Below are 13006 nucleotides of genomic sequence, written 5' to 3'. Positions count from 1 at the left end.
TGGTCATAGCTTTTCTTCCAAGGAGCAAGTGTCTTTAAATTTATGGCTGCTGTCACTATCTGCAGTGATTTTGGAGCCCAAGAAAATAAAGTCTGTCACTGTTTCCATTGTTTCTCCATCTATTCACCATGAAGTGATGGGACCGGATGCCGTGATCTTAGGTTTTTGAATGCTGAGTTTTAAGCCAGCTTTTTCACTCTCCTCTTTCACTTTCATCAAGAGGCTTTTTAGTTCCTCTTCACTTTCTGCCATAAGGGTGGTGTCATCTGCATGTCTGAGGTTATTGATATTTCTCCCGGCAATCTTGATTCTAGCTTGTGTTTCATCCAGCCTGGCATTTCACGTGATGTACTGTGCATTTAAGTTAAATAAGCTGCGTGACAATATACAGCCTTGACATACTCTTTTCCGAATTTGGAACCAGTCTGTTGTTCCATGTCCAGTTCTAACTGTTGCTTCTTGACCTGCATACCGATTTCTCAGAAGGCAGGTCAGGTGGTCTGGTCTGGTATTTCCATCTCTTTCAGAATTTTCCACAGTTTGTTGTGATCCACACAGCCAAAGGCTTTGGCGTAATCAATAAAGCAGAAGTAGATGTTTTTCTGGAACTCTTTTGTTTTTTCAATGATCCAGTGGATGTTGGCAATTTGATCTCTGGGTCCTCTGCCTTTTCTAAATCCATCTTGAACATCTGGAAATTCACAATTCACATACTGTTGAAACCTGGCTTGGAGAATTTTGAGCATTACTTTGCTGGTGTATGAGATGGGTGCAATCATGTGGTAGTTTGAACATTCTTTGTCATTGCCCTTCTTTGGGATTGGAATGAAAACTGCCCTTTTCCAGTCCTGTGGCCACTGCTGAGTTTTCCTGATTTGCTGACATATTGAGTGCAACAATTTAACAGCATCATCTTTTAGGATCCTTAGTCTATGCAGTATTAACTATTATAGACCTGTGTGTGCATGCTAAGTTGCTTCAATCCTGTCCGACTCTTTGCGACCCTGTGGGCTGTAACCCATTGGGCTCCTCTGTCCAACGGATTCTTCAGGCAAGAATATTGGAGTGGGTTGCCATTGCCTCTTCCAGGGGATCTTCTCAACGCAGGGATTGAACCCTCATCTCTTTATGTTTTCTGCATTGGCAGGTGGTTCTTTACTACTAGCACCACTTGGAAGCCTAGTCTGACTAATTAGCTATATAATCCTGAGTTGCTGTTTAGTCACGAAGTTGTGTCTGACTCCTTTGCAACCCCATGGACTGTAGCCCGCCAGGGTCCTCTGTCCTTGGAATTTCCCAGGCAAGAATACTGGAGTGGGTTGCCATTTCCTTCCCCAAGGGATCTTCCCGACCCAGGGATCAAACATGAATCTCCTGCATTGGCAGGTGGATTCTTTACCACTGAGCCACAAGGAAGGCCATATTCTTGAGTACATCAGCTGAAAACTTTTTTCAGAAGTATACACTTTAGTAGTTCAGAAGTTAATCTGAGTTTTGATTCTGGTTGCACCATTTATTAATTGTTGAGAAGTTACTTAATCTCTCCAAGTCTCAAATTCTTTATCTGTAAAAGAAATAATGATAGTAATTATAGCATAGGATGGCTGTGAGGATTGAATCAGGTAATGTACATAAAGTACTTAGCATGGTACTGTGGCACATTGAAGCATTCAGTGAACATTAGTTGCTAAAAGTATGTATTAGATATCTGAGAGGCAGGCATTTTGTTGTCTGTTCTACCTTATCTTACAGTGGAGGTTGGCAAACTGTGGCCCAACCTAAAGAATAATATGCAACAGGGACCTGAAAAACCTAATATACTTATATTTTTATTTACTATCTGGCCCTTTGCAGAAAATTTTTGCTGTTCCCTCCCTTACTAGGATTGCCAGGGAGCATTAATGAAATAATTATAATAAAATTCCAACTTATCATGCTATAAAGTGGGTTATGAATCTCTCAGTATTAATTACTTTATTAATGATAAATGGTGAACCCTATCTCTTAAAAGGTTTAAAATAATAAGTTAGATGTGGGAGCAATAGAGAGAAAAGAGGTGAGATTCTAGAGTACCATGGGCCTTTGAGAGAGGCTGCAGTGGGGAACCAAAGCCAGAGAGAGTGGATGCCTAAAAGGAAAGAAGTCACCTAGAGTAGAAGCGCCTTAACGGAACATGACTAAACCTGCTTTTCACATGGTCTCTGCAGAACATGCTGACATGGTAGGCAGAACTCTCAAGACTAGGATGCCATTCTCTAGTATATCTGTAACATTTCCATTCCTATCATTGAGTTTGTGTCTCTTGAGTCACTTGAGTTTATTCCCAAACCTGTTTGATGCCATTTGAATTTCTTATTTTGATAGCATGACTTCATGATATATCATATAAACCAATGATACATGAAATATAAAAGAATTGTTGTTCCAGTGAAAACTAGAGTGAATGTTTTAGAAAGCTTAATAAGGGAGAGGCATTTTAAAAATTGTTATTGAATTCAGTTTAGATGAAACAATACAAAAACTTGAGGGGAAATTATGAAAATCTTAAATGATTCTATACTTCAGATTGCTTCAAAAAGTTTTAAATTTCTTTTTTCATTTTAGAGAAGTTTGAATTTGAAATCATAGACAAGGTGTATAAGTGTAGTTTTTGCAAGACATAAGGGGCATAAATCAGCGAATTCACATTAAAAAAAATAGATTGGCTTTATGGTCAAAGATTTGTGAATAAATGCATACTTATTTTCTAAGTTAGAATAAAATGAATATGATATAGACAAATCATTTAAAAAATTCGCTTCTAATTTTTTGATTAACCAGACAACTATCAGTCTTCATTGTACTAGATAACAAGGCATCCACTCTATTTTTACAACTCACTTTTAAAACTTAGGTAATCCTATGAAAGCTGTAGTCAGTGTATGTTAAGATGAATGTCTCAAGAGAACGCTGACTTACCATTTTTAAAGTTTACATTCTTTAAAATATTTCCAGAGTGTCATGGGTGACAGCTCCAAAAAGTTTGGATTCGCTGATGTGGGTTTAACCCTTATTCAGTTATGTGGAACTGACAGAAAAAAAAAAAAATATATATATATATATATATATTTTTTTTTTTTTTTCCTTGGAGCAAGAGTACTTAAAAAATAGTCCTAGTGAAAAATTCTATATTTAGAGTTTCTCTGAGTAATCCAGGCCATTATTATGCCTGGAGTAATGAATCTGGTTGAGCTAACATCAAGAAGTATTGAATAGCAATGTACTATAAAGCGAGAGTAAGGGGGAAATTAGGGCACCTCTATAGAGCCAGAAGCAGCCTTGTCAGTTGAGATTACATTTAGTCAAAAGGAGAAAATAGTTTTTGGTGTGTTGGAAAATAAAAAATCTGCTAAAATTTTAACACATGTATCTACAACATATTTTTTTTTTTAAACTGAGGCTTGAATCCAATTAAATAGGAATGTTTTCATAAGTTTCTATCTTAAGAACAGTGTAATTGTTTAAGCCTCAGTCGCTCTTAGTCTTACTTAAATGGAAATGGCTAGCATGCAGCAATTAGTTCAAGTCTTCCATTTAACTGATTTTTTTGTGTACTTGTCCTGTTAATTACTGAAAAGAATGTTGATGTCTCCATCTCATCCTCTGTTGCCCCCTTCTGCTGCTGCTGCTAAGTTGCTTCAGTCGTGTCCGACTCTGTGCGACCCCATAGACGGCAGCCCACTAGGCTCCTCTGTCCCTGGGATTCTCCAGGCAAGAATACTGGAGTGGGTTGCCATTTCCTTCTCCAATGCATGAAAGTAAAAAGTGAAAGTGAAATTGCTCCGTCGTGCCCAATTCTTAGCAACCCCATGGACTGCAGCCTACCAGGCTCCTCTGTCCATGGGATTTTCCAGGCAAGAGTAGTGGAGTGGGGTGCCATTGCCTTCTCCTCCTCCTGCCTTAAATCTTTATACTCTGTGACAACCTAGAGGACTGGGAAGGGGAGGGAGGTGAGAGGGAGGCTGAAGAGGGAGGGGACATATGTATCGATTCATGTTGATATATGGCAAAAACCATCACAATATTGAATTCTGTATGGAACAACTAATTGGTTCAAGATTGAGAAAGTAGTACAACAGGGCTGTCTACTCTCACCCTGTTTAATCTGTATGATGAGCACATCATGAGAAATGCTGGGCTGGATGAATTACAAGCTGGAATCAAGATGGGTGGGAGAAACATCAACAACCTCAGATATGTGGATGATACCACTCTAATGGCAGAAAGCGAAGAAGAACTAAAGAGCCTCTTGATGAGGGTGAAGGAGGAGAGTGAAAGAGCTGGCTTAAAACTAAATATTAAAAAAAAACTAAGATCGTGGCATCCGGTCTCATTACTTCATGGCAAATAGAGAGGGAGAAGGTAAAAATAGTAACAGATTTCCTCTTCTTGGGCTCTAAAATTACTGTGGATGGTGACTGCAGCCATGAAATCAAAAGACAGCAGAGACATTACTCTGCCAACAAAAGTCCGTATAGTCAAGTCTGTGGTCTTCCCAGTGGTCATGGATGGTTGTGAGAGCTGGACTGTAAAGAAGCTGGAGCACTGAAGATCTGATGCCTTCAAAAACCGTGGTGCTGGAGAAGACTCCTGAAAGTCCCTTAGACAGCAAGGAGATCAAACCAGTCAATCTTAAGAGAGATCAACCCTGAATACTCCTTGGGAGGACTGATGCTGAAGCTGAAATTCCAGTTTTTTGGTCGTCTGATGCGAATAGCTGACTTGTTGGAAAAGTCCTATTGCTGGGAAGGATTGAGGGCAGAAGGAGGAGAGAACGTCAAAGGATGAGATGGCTGGATGGCATCACCGATGCAATGGACACAAACTTGGGCAAACTTTGGGAGATGGTGAGGGACAGAGAGGACTGGCATGCTGCAGTCCATGGGATTGCAAAGAATCAGACACAACTGAGCAACTAAACAACATCACAATATTGTAAATTATCCTCTATTAAAAAAAAATGAACTCGAAAAAGAATTCATATACAATCAAATGCACACAACTGAGAGTCTAATTTGATGAGTTTTGACAAATACTTAAACCTGTGTAACTCCCACCACAATCAAGATACAGAGAATTTTTATTACCTAAAAAACTCTGCTGTGTCCATTTGCCATTAGTACTGTCCTTCTCTCTGTTGTTGTTATGTAGTTGCTAAGTTGTGTCTGACTCTTTTGGGACCTCATTGCCCACAAGGCTCCTCTGTCCATGAGATTCTCCAGGCAAGAATACTGGAGTGGGCTGCCATTTCCTTCTCCAGGGGATCTTCCTGACCCAGGGATTGAACCCATGTCTCCTGCATTGGCAGGCGGATTCTTTTCCACTCAGCCAGCAGGGAAGCCCTCCCTCTCTCTATCCTCAGGCAAAAACTGAGTTTCATATGCTTATTTTCCATCTGTATTTCTTTGGTGAGTTTTCTCCTCATATCATTTGCCCATTTTTAATTGGACTTCTTTTGTTTTCTGATTGTTGTGTTTTCTAAATTATAGTTTATTTTACCTGTCCTAGAATTTCATATAAATGATCTCAGACATATTATTGAACTTCTTTTGCTCAGGAAAATGTTTTTGAACCTCATCCTTGGATATTATGTATATCATATTTCATTCAGTTTTTATTGCTGAGTAATACTTACATTGTGAGCTTCCCTGGTGGCTAGCAGTACAGAATCCACCTGCAAATGCAGGAGACATAAGAGACACGGATTCAATCCTTGGATCCTGGAGTAGGAAATGGCAACCTGCTCTAATATTCTTGCCTGGAAAATTCCATGGACAGAGGAACCTGGTGGGCTACAGTCCCTGGGGTCACAGAGAGTCAGACACGACTGAGCAGCTGACATACACACTGTATTTAGGCTAGGTGTAGATCACTTTAATCCAGTCAAGGATTGAGCTCATTCAAAGCTGGACTTCAGTTCTAAAAGCGGCTTATCTATTTCCTGTTCATTCTTCTTTCAAAGATGTAGTCCTTCAGAGTCCAACTGAAATTCTGGGACATCCACCAAAGTCTCTCCTCTTTTTTGTTGCTATTGTTCAGTCACTAGGTCCTGTCTGACACTCTGTGTCCCCATGGACTGCAGCATGCCAGTCTCCTCTGTCCTCTACTATCTCCCAGAGTTTGCTCAGACTCATATCCATTGTGTTGGTAGTGCCATGAAATCATCTCATCCTCTGTTGCCCCCTTCTTCTCCTGCTCTCAGTCTTTCCTAGCATCAGAGTCTGCCTGTGAGTCAGCTCTTCACATCAGGCGGCCAGGGTATTAGAGCTTCAGCTTCAGCATCAGTCCTTCCAATGAATAGTCAGGATTGATTTCCTTTAGGAGTGACTGGTTTGATCTTCTTGCAGTCCAAGGGACTCTCAAGTGTCTTCTCCAATACCACAGTTTGAAAGCATCAATTCTTCAGCACTCAGCCTTCTTTATGGTCCAGCTCTCACATCTGTACATGACTACTGGGAAAATCATAGCTTTGACTGTATGAACCTTTGTCATCAAAGTGATGTGTCTCCTCTTTGCTGGATCCCAAATTCCAATTTGTGTGCCTCCAAGTCTGTAAAGATTGCCAGAAGCAATCTAGATTCAGCTTCTTAGCTTCTCAACCTTACTTTTGCTTTCAGATTGTGTGTGTGTGTGTGTGTGCGCGTGCACGTGTGCGCATATATTTTTTTCCCCCTTATCTTTCCAAGCTATTCAGCAGGAGGGTTAGTCAGAGACAACCTAGTAAGCCATTGCCAGAAGTGTCTTTTTATTCTTCTTCTCCCCTTCCCCTCTTCAATCCCAGCCCCTGCTAGAATATTCACATTTTAGCTGTACCTAATTTACTGTTATAGTCCTTAGACTAGTGCCTAGCACAGAATAGAAGTCAGTAGGTATTTGTTGAGTTAAATAATGGATGAATTAACATTCTATCTGAGGAGATAGAATGGACATTCAAAACAAAATATTTTTCCTATAATTTTTAGAATTTAATAGAAAGGTATCCATGAGCATAATTATGCTGAGTTTTGAACTGGTACTCAGGACTTTTAGAGTTCTAGTCTCTTATTGATATTTCCCCAAGGTCTTAACATCATTTGGTCTTTATTTATCCATTTGTAAATAATCTGTTATTCTCTCACTCATGAAAATTGTTATTTAAATTTAAGAGCTTTCAATAGAAAAAATTAAATGGGATTTCCCTGGTGGCCTAGTGGTTAGGATTCTGGGCTTTCACTGCTATGGCCCAGTTTCAGTCCCTGGTCAGGGAACTGAGCTTCTGCAAGCCACATGGTGTAGCCAAAAAGAAAAAGAGAGAGAGAAAAATTTAAAAGATGAAAAAAAAAACCTGGAATTAATATTCTAATGAAGCCATCAAAATACTTTGGTATAAGTTTAGGCTTGTAATTTCTATTATTAAAACCTACCAGTGAATACAAATGACAGGTAAATTGTTATCATGTTTTAAGAGATAAAGATGAAAATTTTCATAAAAAATTATATTTTGCAATTATGCATAAATGTTTGTCTGTGTTTTCTCCCCCTCTTCCTTTAGAGCCATTTTAAGTGCCAGATCTAGTTATTTTGCTGCAATGCTGAGTGGCTGTTGGGCTGAAAGCTCCCAGGAGTGCGTTACTCTCCAAAGGTAAGCATAATTTTACAAGGAAGCTTGACTGCAAATGATTGCAAATAATACTTCATACAGAGCGCTTTTCATGAATCTGATTTCCCTGTCTGTTCAATGAAATGTTTCTCATGTGATGGAATTCAGCAGGTACACTTTCTGAAAATGAGAGGAAGTTGGGAGCATTTAGTGATAGAGATAATGTATTACTTTTCTCAGACATCCATAACAAAATACCACAAACTGGTTGCTTTAAGCAACAGAAATTTGTTTTCTCACAGTTCTATAAGGCACCACCCAGCAAGGTTCGTGCCTGATGGGAGCTCTTACCTTAGGTCCGTTGAATGTGGACAGGCACCTTCTGCTGTATGCTCCAGTGACCCTGTTTTTAGTGCATGGGGCTGGGGGGCCAGAGAGGGGAAAGGAAGGTGGAGGGAGAGAGCTCACTCTCTGGTGTTTCTTATAAGGACACTAATCCTATCAGATTGGCTAGGGCCCTACCCTTATTACCTCATTTAACCTTAATTATTTCCTTAGAGAGCTTCCCTGGTTGTTCAGATGGTAAAGAGTCTGCCTGCAATGCAGGAGACTGGGTTTGATCCCTGGGTCTGGAAGATCCCCTGGAGAAGGGAATGGCTACGCACTCCAGTATTCTTGCCTGTAAAATCCCATGGACAGTGGAGCCTCGTGGGCTATGGTCCTTGGTATTGTGAAGAATTGGACACAACTGAGCGACTAACACACACACACACACATTTCCTTAGAAGCCCTATTTCCATATTGGGGTTAGGGCTCCAATATGTGAATTTAGGTGTATGGGGGAACACGGATTTTCAGTCTGTGATAGGTAATTTCTTTATTAAAGAATAATTTGGATAGGTGTGGATTTCAGTGACCTATGATAGTGCATTGGTGAATCTACACAATTGGTGCAGTTTATATCAACTGCTGAGACAGTTATTAAGAGATGAACTACCTCCTTACATGTGAAATGGAATATTTTTTGGTCACAGATGATCACTGTGAGAATCCAGAATGTACAGTAGTGGGGAGGGCTTTTTCAGTAGGAAAACTGCCTGGGAGTTCTGAGGGAGAATTCCCGGCTTTCATCATTCTCACTGTGGATGGTTCCTCAACTGGGTCAGTCTTGGCTAGAAGCTTCGATGTGGAATGGTGGTAGTGATGATTCCGTAACAGTGGATGTGTGAAAAATATTGATAAACTCTCACTGTTTTTCCCACTAGTCTATAATCTTGAGCCTTGTAGGTTACACCTGTCTGGTTTCCTTACTAACTAAAATCAATCCCCAAATGCCTCTCATTTGTAATTTCTCACTCTATTGAAAAATGGAAAAATGGAAAATTAAAACATTATTTTTAAGAATATGTTATATGTTTTTATCTCTTTTCATGTTTCATTTATTTAATAGAAATGAGACATATGCAGAAGAACCTAAACCTCTTTTCTTTCATACCACGGTTTCTAGAGAGTTATGCTTTAGTTATATCACCTACTGTTTTGATCTGGCAACCACCAGGTAGTTCTTGATTATGGAAGATTTTATATGCCAAGCAAATAGTTTATTAGCCTGTGGGTAAAAAGAATGTGTAGTTGAGTCAGTCAGTGAAATTTTATCATCACTGTTGAAAAACCCTGTTGAAAAACAGCCTGAAAAAATATGTTTCCTGCCAAAAAGATTTCTTCCTTTATGGTGAATTTAAAATATCTGCTGAATATTGGAAGAGAAATAATGCTTGCAGAGGCCAGAATTTCTGTAAGTGTGTCAATTCTAGAGGTAATCATCATTCTAGTGTATTTTGGAAATGTGTCCAGGGATTATGTTTCAGATGTTTTAGATATCTTTTATAAAAACTATCTACTCTCATTAGAGGTGAAGTCACTAAAAATTTAAATGGAGAGGTAACCATGTGATTCTGTGTGGTGAGATAAATGTCAAAAGAAGTGTATGATTATTGGACCTTATTTGACAGCAGGGGAAACATAGCTTTGATTCTATGGACCTTTGTTAGCAAAGTAGTGTCTCTGCTTTTTAATATGCTGTCTAGGTTGGTCATAACTTTCTTCCAAGAAGCAAGCATCTTTTAATTTAATGGCTGCAGTCACCATCTGCAGTGATTCTGGAGCCCAAGAAAATAAAGTCTGTCACTATTTCCATTTTTTTCCCATCTATTTGCCATGGAGTGATGGGACTAGATGCCATGATCTTAGTTTTTTGAATGTTGAGTTTTATACCAGCTTTTTCACTCTCCTCTTTCACCTTCATCAAAAGGCTCTTTAGTTCCTCTTACTCTCTGCCACAAGGGTGGGTTCATCTGCATATCTGAGGTGATTCATATTTCTCCCAGAAATCTTGATTCTAGCTTGTGCTTCACCCAGCCCAACATTTCACATAATGTACTCTGCATATAAGTTAAATAAGCAGGGTGACAATATACAGCCTTGACGTACTCCTTTCCCAATTTGGAACCAGTCTGTTGTTCCATATCTGGTTCTGTTGTTACTTCTTGACCTGCATACAGGTTTCGCAGTGGGCAGGTCAAGTGGTCTGGTATTCCTATCTCTTGAAGAATTTTCCACAGTTTGTTGTGATCTATACAGTCAAAGGCTTTAGCGCAGTCAATGAAGCAGAAGTAGATGTTTTTCTGGAATTCTTTAGTTTTTTTCTATGATCCATTGGATTTTGGCAATTTGACCTCTGATTCCTCTGCCTTTTCTAAATCCAGCTTGTACATCTAAAAGTTCACAGTTCACATACTGTTGAAGCCTGGCTCGAAGGATTTTGAGCATTACTTTGCTAGCATGTGAGATGAATGCCAATTGTGTGGTAGTTTGAACATTCTTTGGCATTGCCCTTCTTTGGGATTGGAATGAAAACTGACCTTTTCCAGTCCTGTGGCCACTGCTGAGTTTTCCAAATTTGCTGGCATATTGAGTGCAGCCCTTTCACAGCATCATCTTTTAGGATTTGAAATAGCTCAGCTGGAATTCCATCACCTCCACTAGCTTTGTTCATAGTGATGCTTCCTAAGGCTCACTTGACTTCCCTTTCCAGGATGTGTGGCTCTAGGAGAGTGATCACACAATTGTGCGTATCTGGGTTTTGAAGATCTTTTTTGTATAGTTCTTCTGTGTATTCTTGCCACCTCTCCTTAATATCTTCTGCTTCTGTTAGGTCCATACCATTTCTATCTTTATTGTGCCCATATTTTCATGAAATGTTTCCTTGGTATCACTGATTTTCTTCAAGAAATCTCTACTCCTTCCTGTTCTACTGTTTTCCTCTATTTCTTTGCATTGTTCATTTAAAAAGACTTTCTTATCGCCTTTCTATTCTCTGGAACTCTGCATTCAGATGGGTATATCTTTCCTTTTTTCCCTTGCCTTTCACTTCTCTTCTTTTCTCACCTATTTGTAAGGCCTCCTCTGCTGCTGCTGCTGCTAAGTCGCTTCAGTCGTGTCCGACTCTGTACGACCCCATAGACAACAGCCCACCAGGCTTCTCTGTCCACAGGATTCTCTAGGCAAGAATTCTGGAGTGGGTTGCTGTTTGCTTCTCCACAGACAACCATTTTGTCTATTAGCATTTCCTTTTCTTGGGGATGGTTTTGATCACCGCCTCCTATACAGTGTTACGAACTTCCATCCCCTTCAGGCACTCTGTCTATCAGATCTAGTCCCCTCTTGTATTACATATCAAATTGACTGTGTCAAATTACCACCTAAAATGTTATTAGTGTCATGGTGTATAAAGCTGTCAGAAGGTTAAAGCATATTTAGGAATTTTACTGTTTTAAAAAATCACATCTTTTAAGAATTTTTATAATGTAACAAAGTAATCTATAAAACAAATTGCCTTTTCACATTAACTTGTAAACCTGAGTAGATGTTTCAAGGGGTAGTGTCGTATAGTAAAAAGATCATGGACTCTGGTGTCCTTATAGGAAGTCCTACATCCAGGCCCAAACTGTTACATGACTTTGGGACATTGCTTACCTTCCCTGAGGTTGTTGAAAGGAAAAACTTGGCATAGTGTTTGGTGTATAGTCTGTAGTGCTGATTATTATTTACCTTTTTTTCTTTCCCTAAATGGTGCTGTGCTCATTTTTCTAGAGAGTAAAGTGTTCAAGTGAGCACCATTTCTAGGACTAGGACAGCAACACCTGCTTTGCTTGGTCAGTAACCTCTTTTGGAACTGTGCCACTGTTGCATATCTGTAGGATGTTCTCTGCAATAGATTAAAATTGAAATCTTATCTGTCCTTACGGAAAAGAACCAATTGGTTTTTGGTTCTTTTTTGAGTTGGTAGCTCAAAGATGTAATGCATGTGACATTTTAAAATGAGACAGCCTTCAATAAATTAAGGTAGGAATAGTGGAATCCTATTATCCTAGTTTTAGGGCTTCCCAGGTGGCGTAATGGTAAAGAATCTGCCTGTCAGTGCAGGAGATGCAAGAGACATGACTTCGATCCCTGTATCAGGAAGATCCTCTGGAGAAGTAAATGGCAACTGGCTCCAGTATTGTTGCCTGGAATCCCATGGAACCTGGTGGGCTATAGGCCACAAAGAGTGGGACATGACTGACCAACTGAGCACACACGTTTAATCCTAGTTCTACCCATGTCCCAGAGTTGGAAGGTGGGAGGATAAAGCTGAAAGGAAGTTCCCCTGGTTGGCAAGGGGACGTTTTCCACATCCAGTACTGGAAGTTGAACAGCCAATATTTCCATAAAGAAACCCCACGTGTTTCCATTTTATGTAAACAGAAGTCTTCCGGTGGTGGCTTGAGACTTTAGAGTATAAATTTGGATTTTTTCATCTTCCTTCAGAGACTCCTGGCTTGCTCTGAACCTTCAGGATGACCTTTTCAAATGTAAATCAGGTCATATTTCTCTTCTGGTCAAAATTCTTCAATGCCTTCTCATCACAAATTAGAATTAAACCCAAATCTTTATCATAAGCTATAAGAACCTGTATGATCTGACCCATAAGATTCTCCCAGACTTCCCCACCTAAAGGAGCTACAGCCCAACTCTCCAGTTACTTTTTTCTATGTTATTCTGTTAGATTGTCTTCACTTTTCACTGTTAAAATTATCTTCGTATATTTGTTGACATTGGCTTCCCTGGTGGCTCAGACAGTAAAGAATCTGCCTGCAATACATGAGACCTGGGTTCGGCCCCTGGGTTGGGAAGATCCCCTGGAGGACAGCATGGCAACCCACTCCAGTATTCTTGCCTGGAGAATTCCATGGACAGAGGAGCTTGGTGGGCTACAGTCCATGTGGTCACAAAGAGTCCAACTTGACTCTTGAGTGACTAAGCACACACATTTGTTGACATTTATTG

The 13006-nt window shown here is 39.8% G+C and overlaps 1 protein-coding gene across 6 annotated transcripts in view; it reads left to right on the top strand.

Moving 5' to 3' along the window:
- Positions 1-13006, top strand: part of BTBD8 (BTB domain containing 8) — a 93674-nt gene that overhangs the window by 35274 nt on the left and 45394 nt on the right. For all 6 annotated transcript variants that reach the window (XM_019957063.2, XM_019957062.2, XM_019957061.2 and 3 more), the window contains one exon: positions 7571-7660. In XM_019957063.2, coding sequence (XP_019812622.2) covers positions 7571-7660 — 90 coding nt within the window. The remainder of the gene's footprint in view (positions 1-7570; positions 7661-13006) is intronic.

Source organism: Bos indicus, chromosome 3, assembly GCF_029378745.1.
Source record: "Bos indicus isolate NIAB-ARS_2022 breed Sahiwal x Tharparkar chromosome 3, NIAB-ARS_B.indTharparkar_mat_pri_1.0, whole genome shotgun sequence".
In the NCBI taxonomy this organism is placed as follows: Eukaryota; Metazoa; Chordata; class Mammalia; order Artiodactyla; family Bovidae; genus Bos; species Bos indicus.
This window is presented reverse-complemented; position numbering and strand designations above follow the sequence as displayed.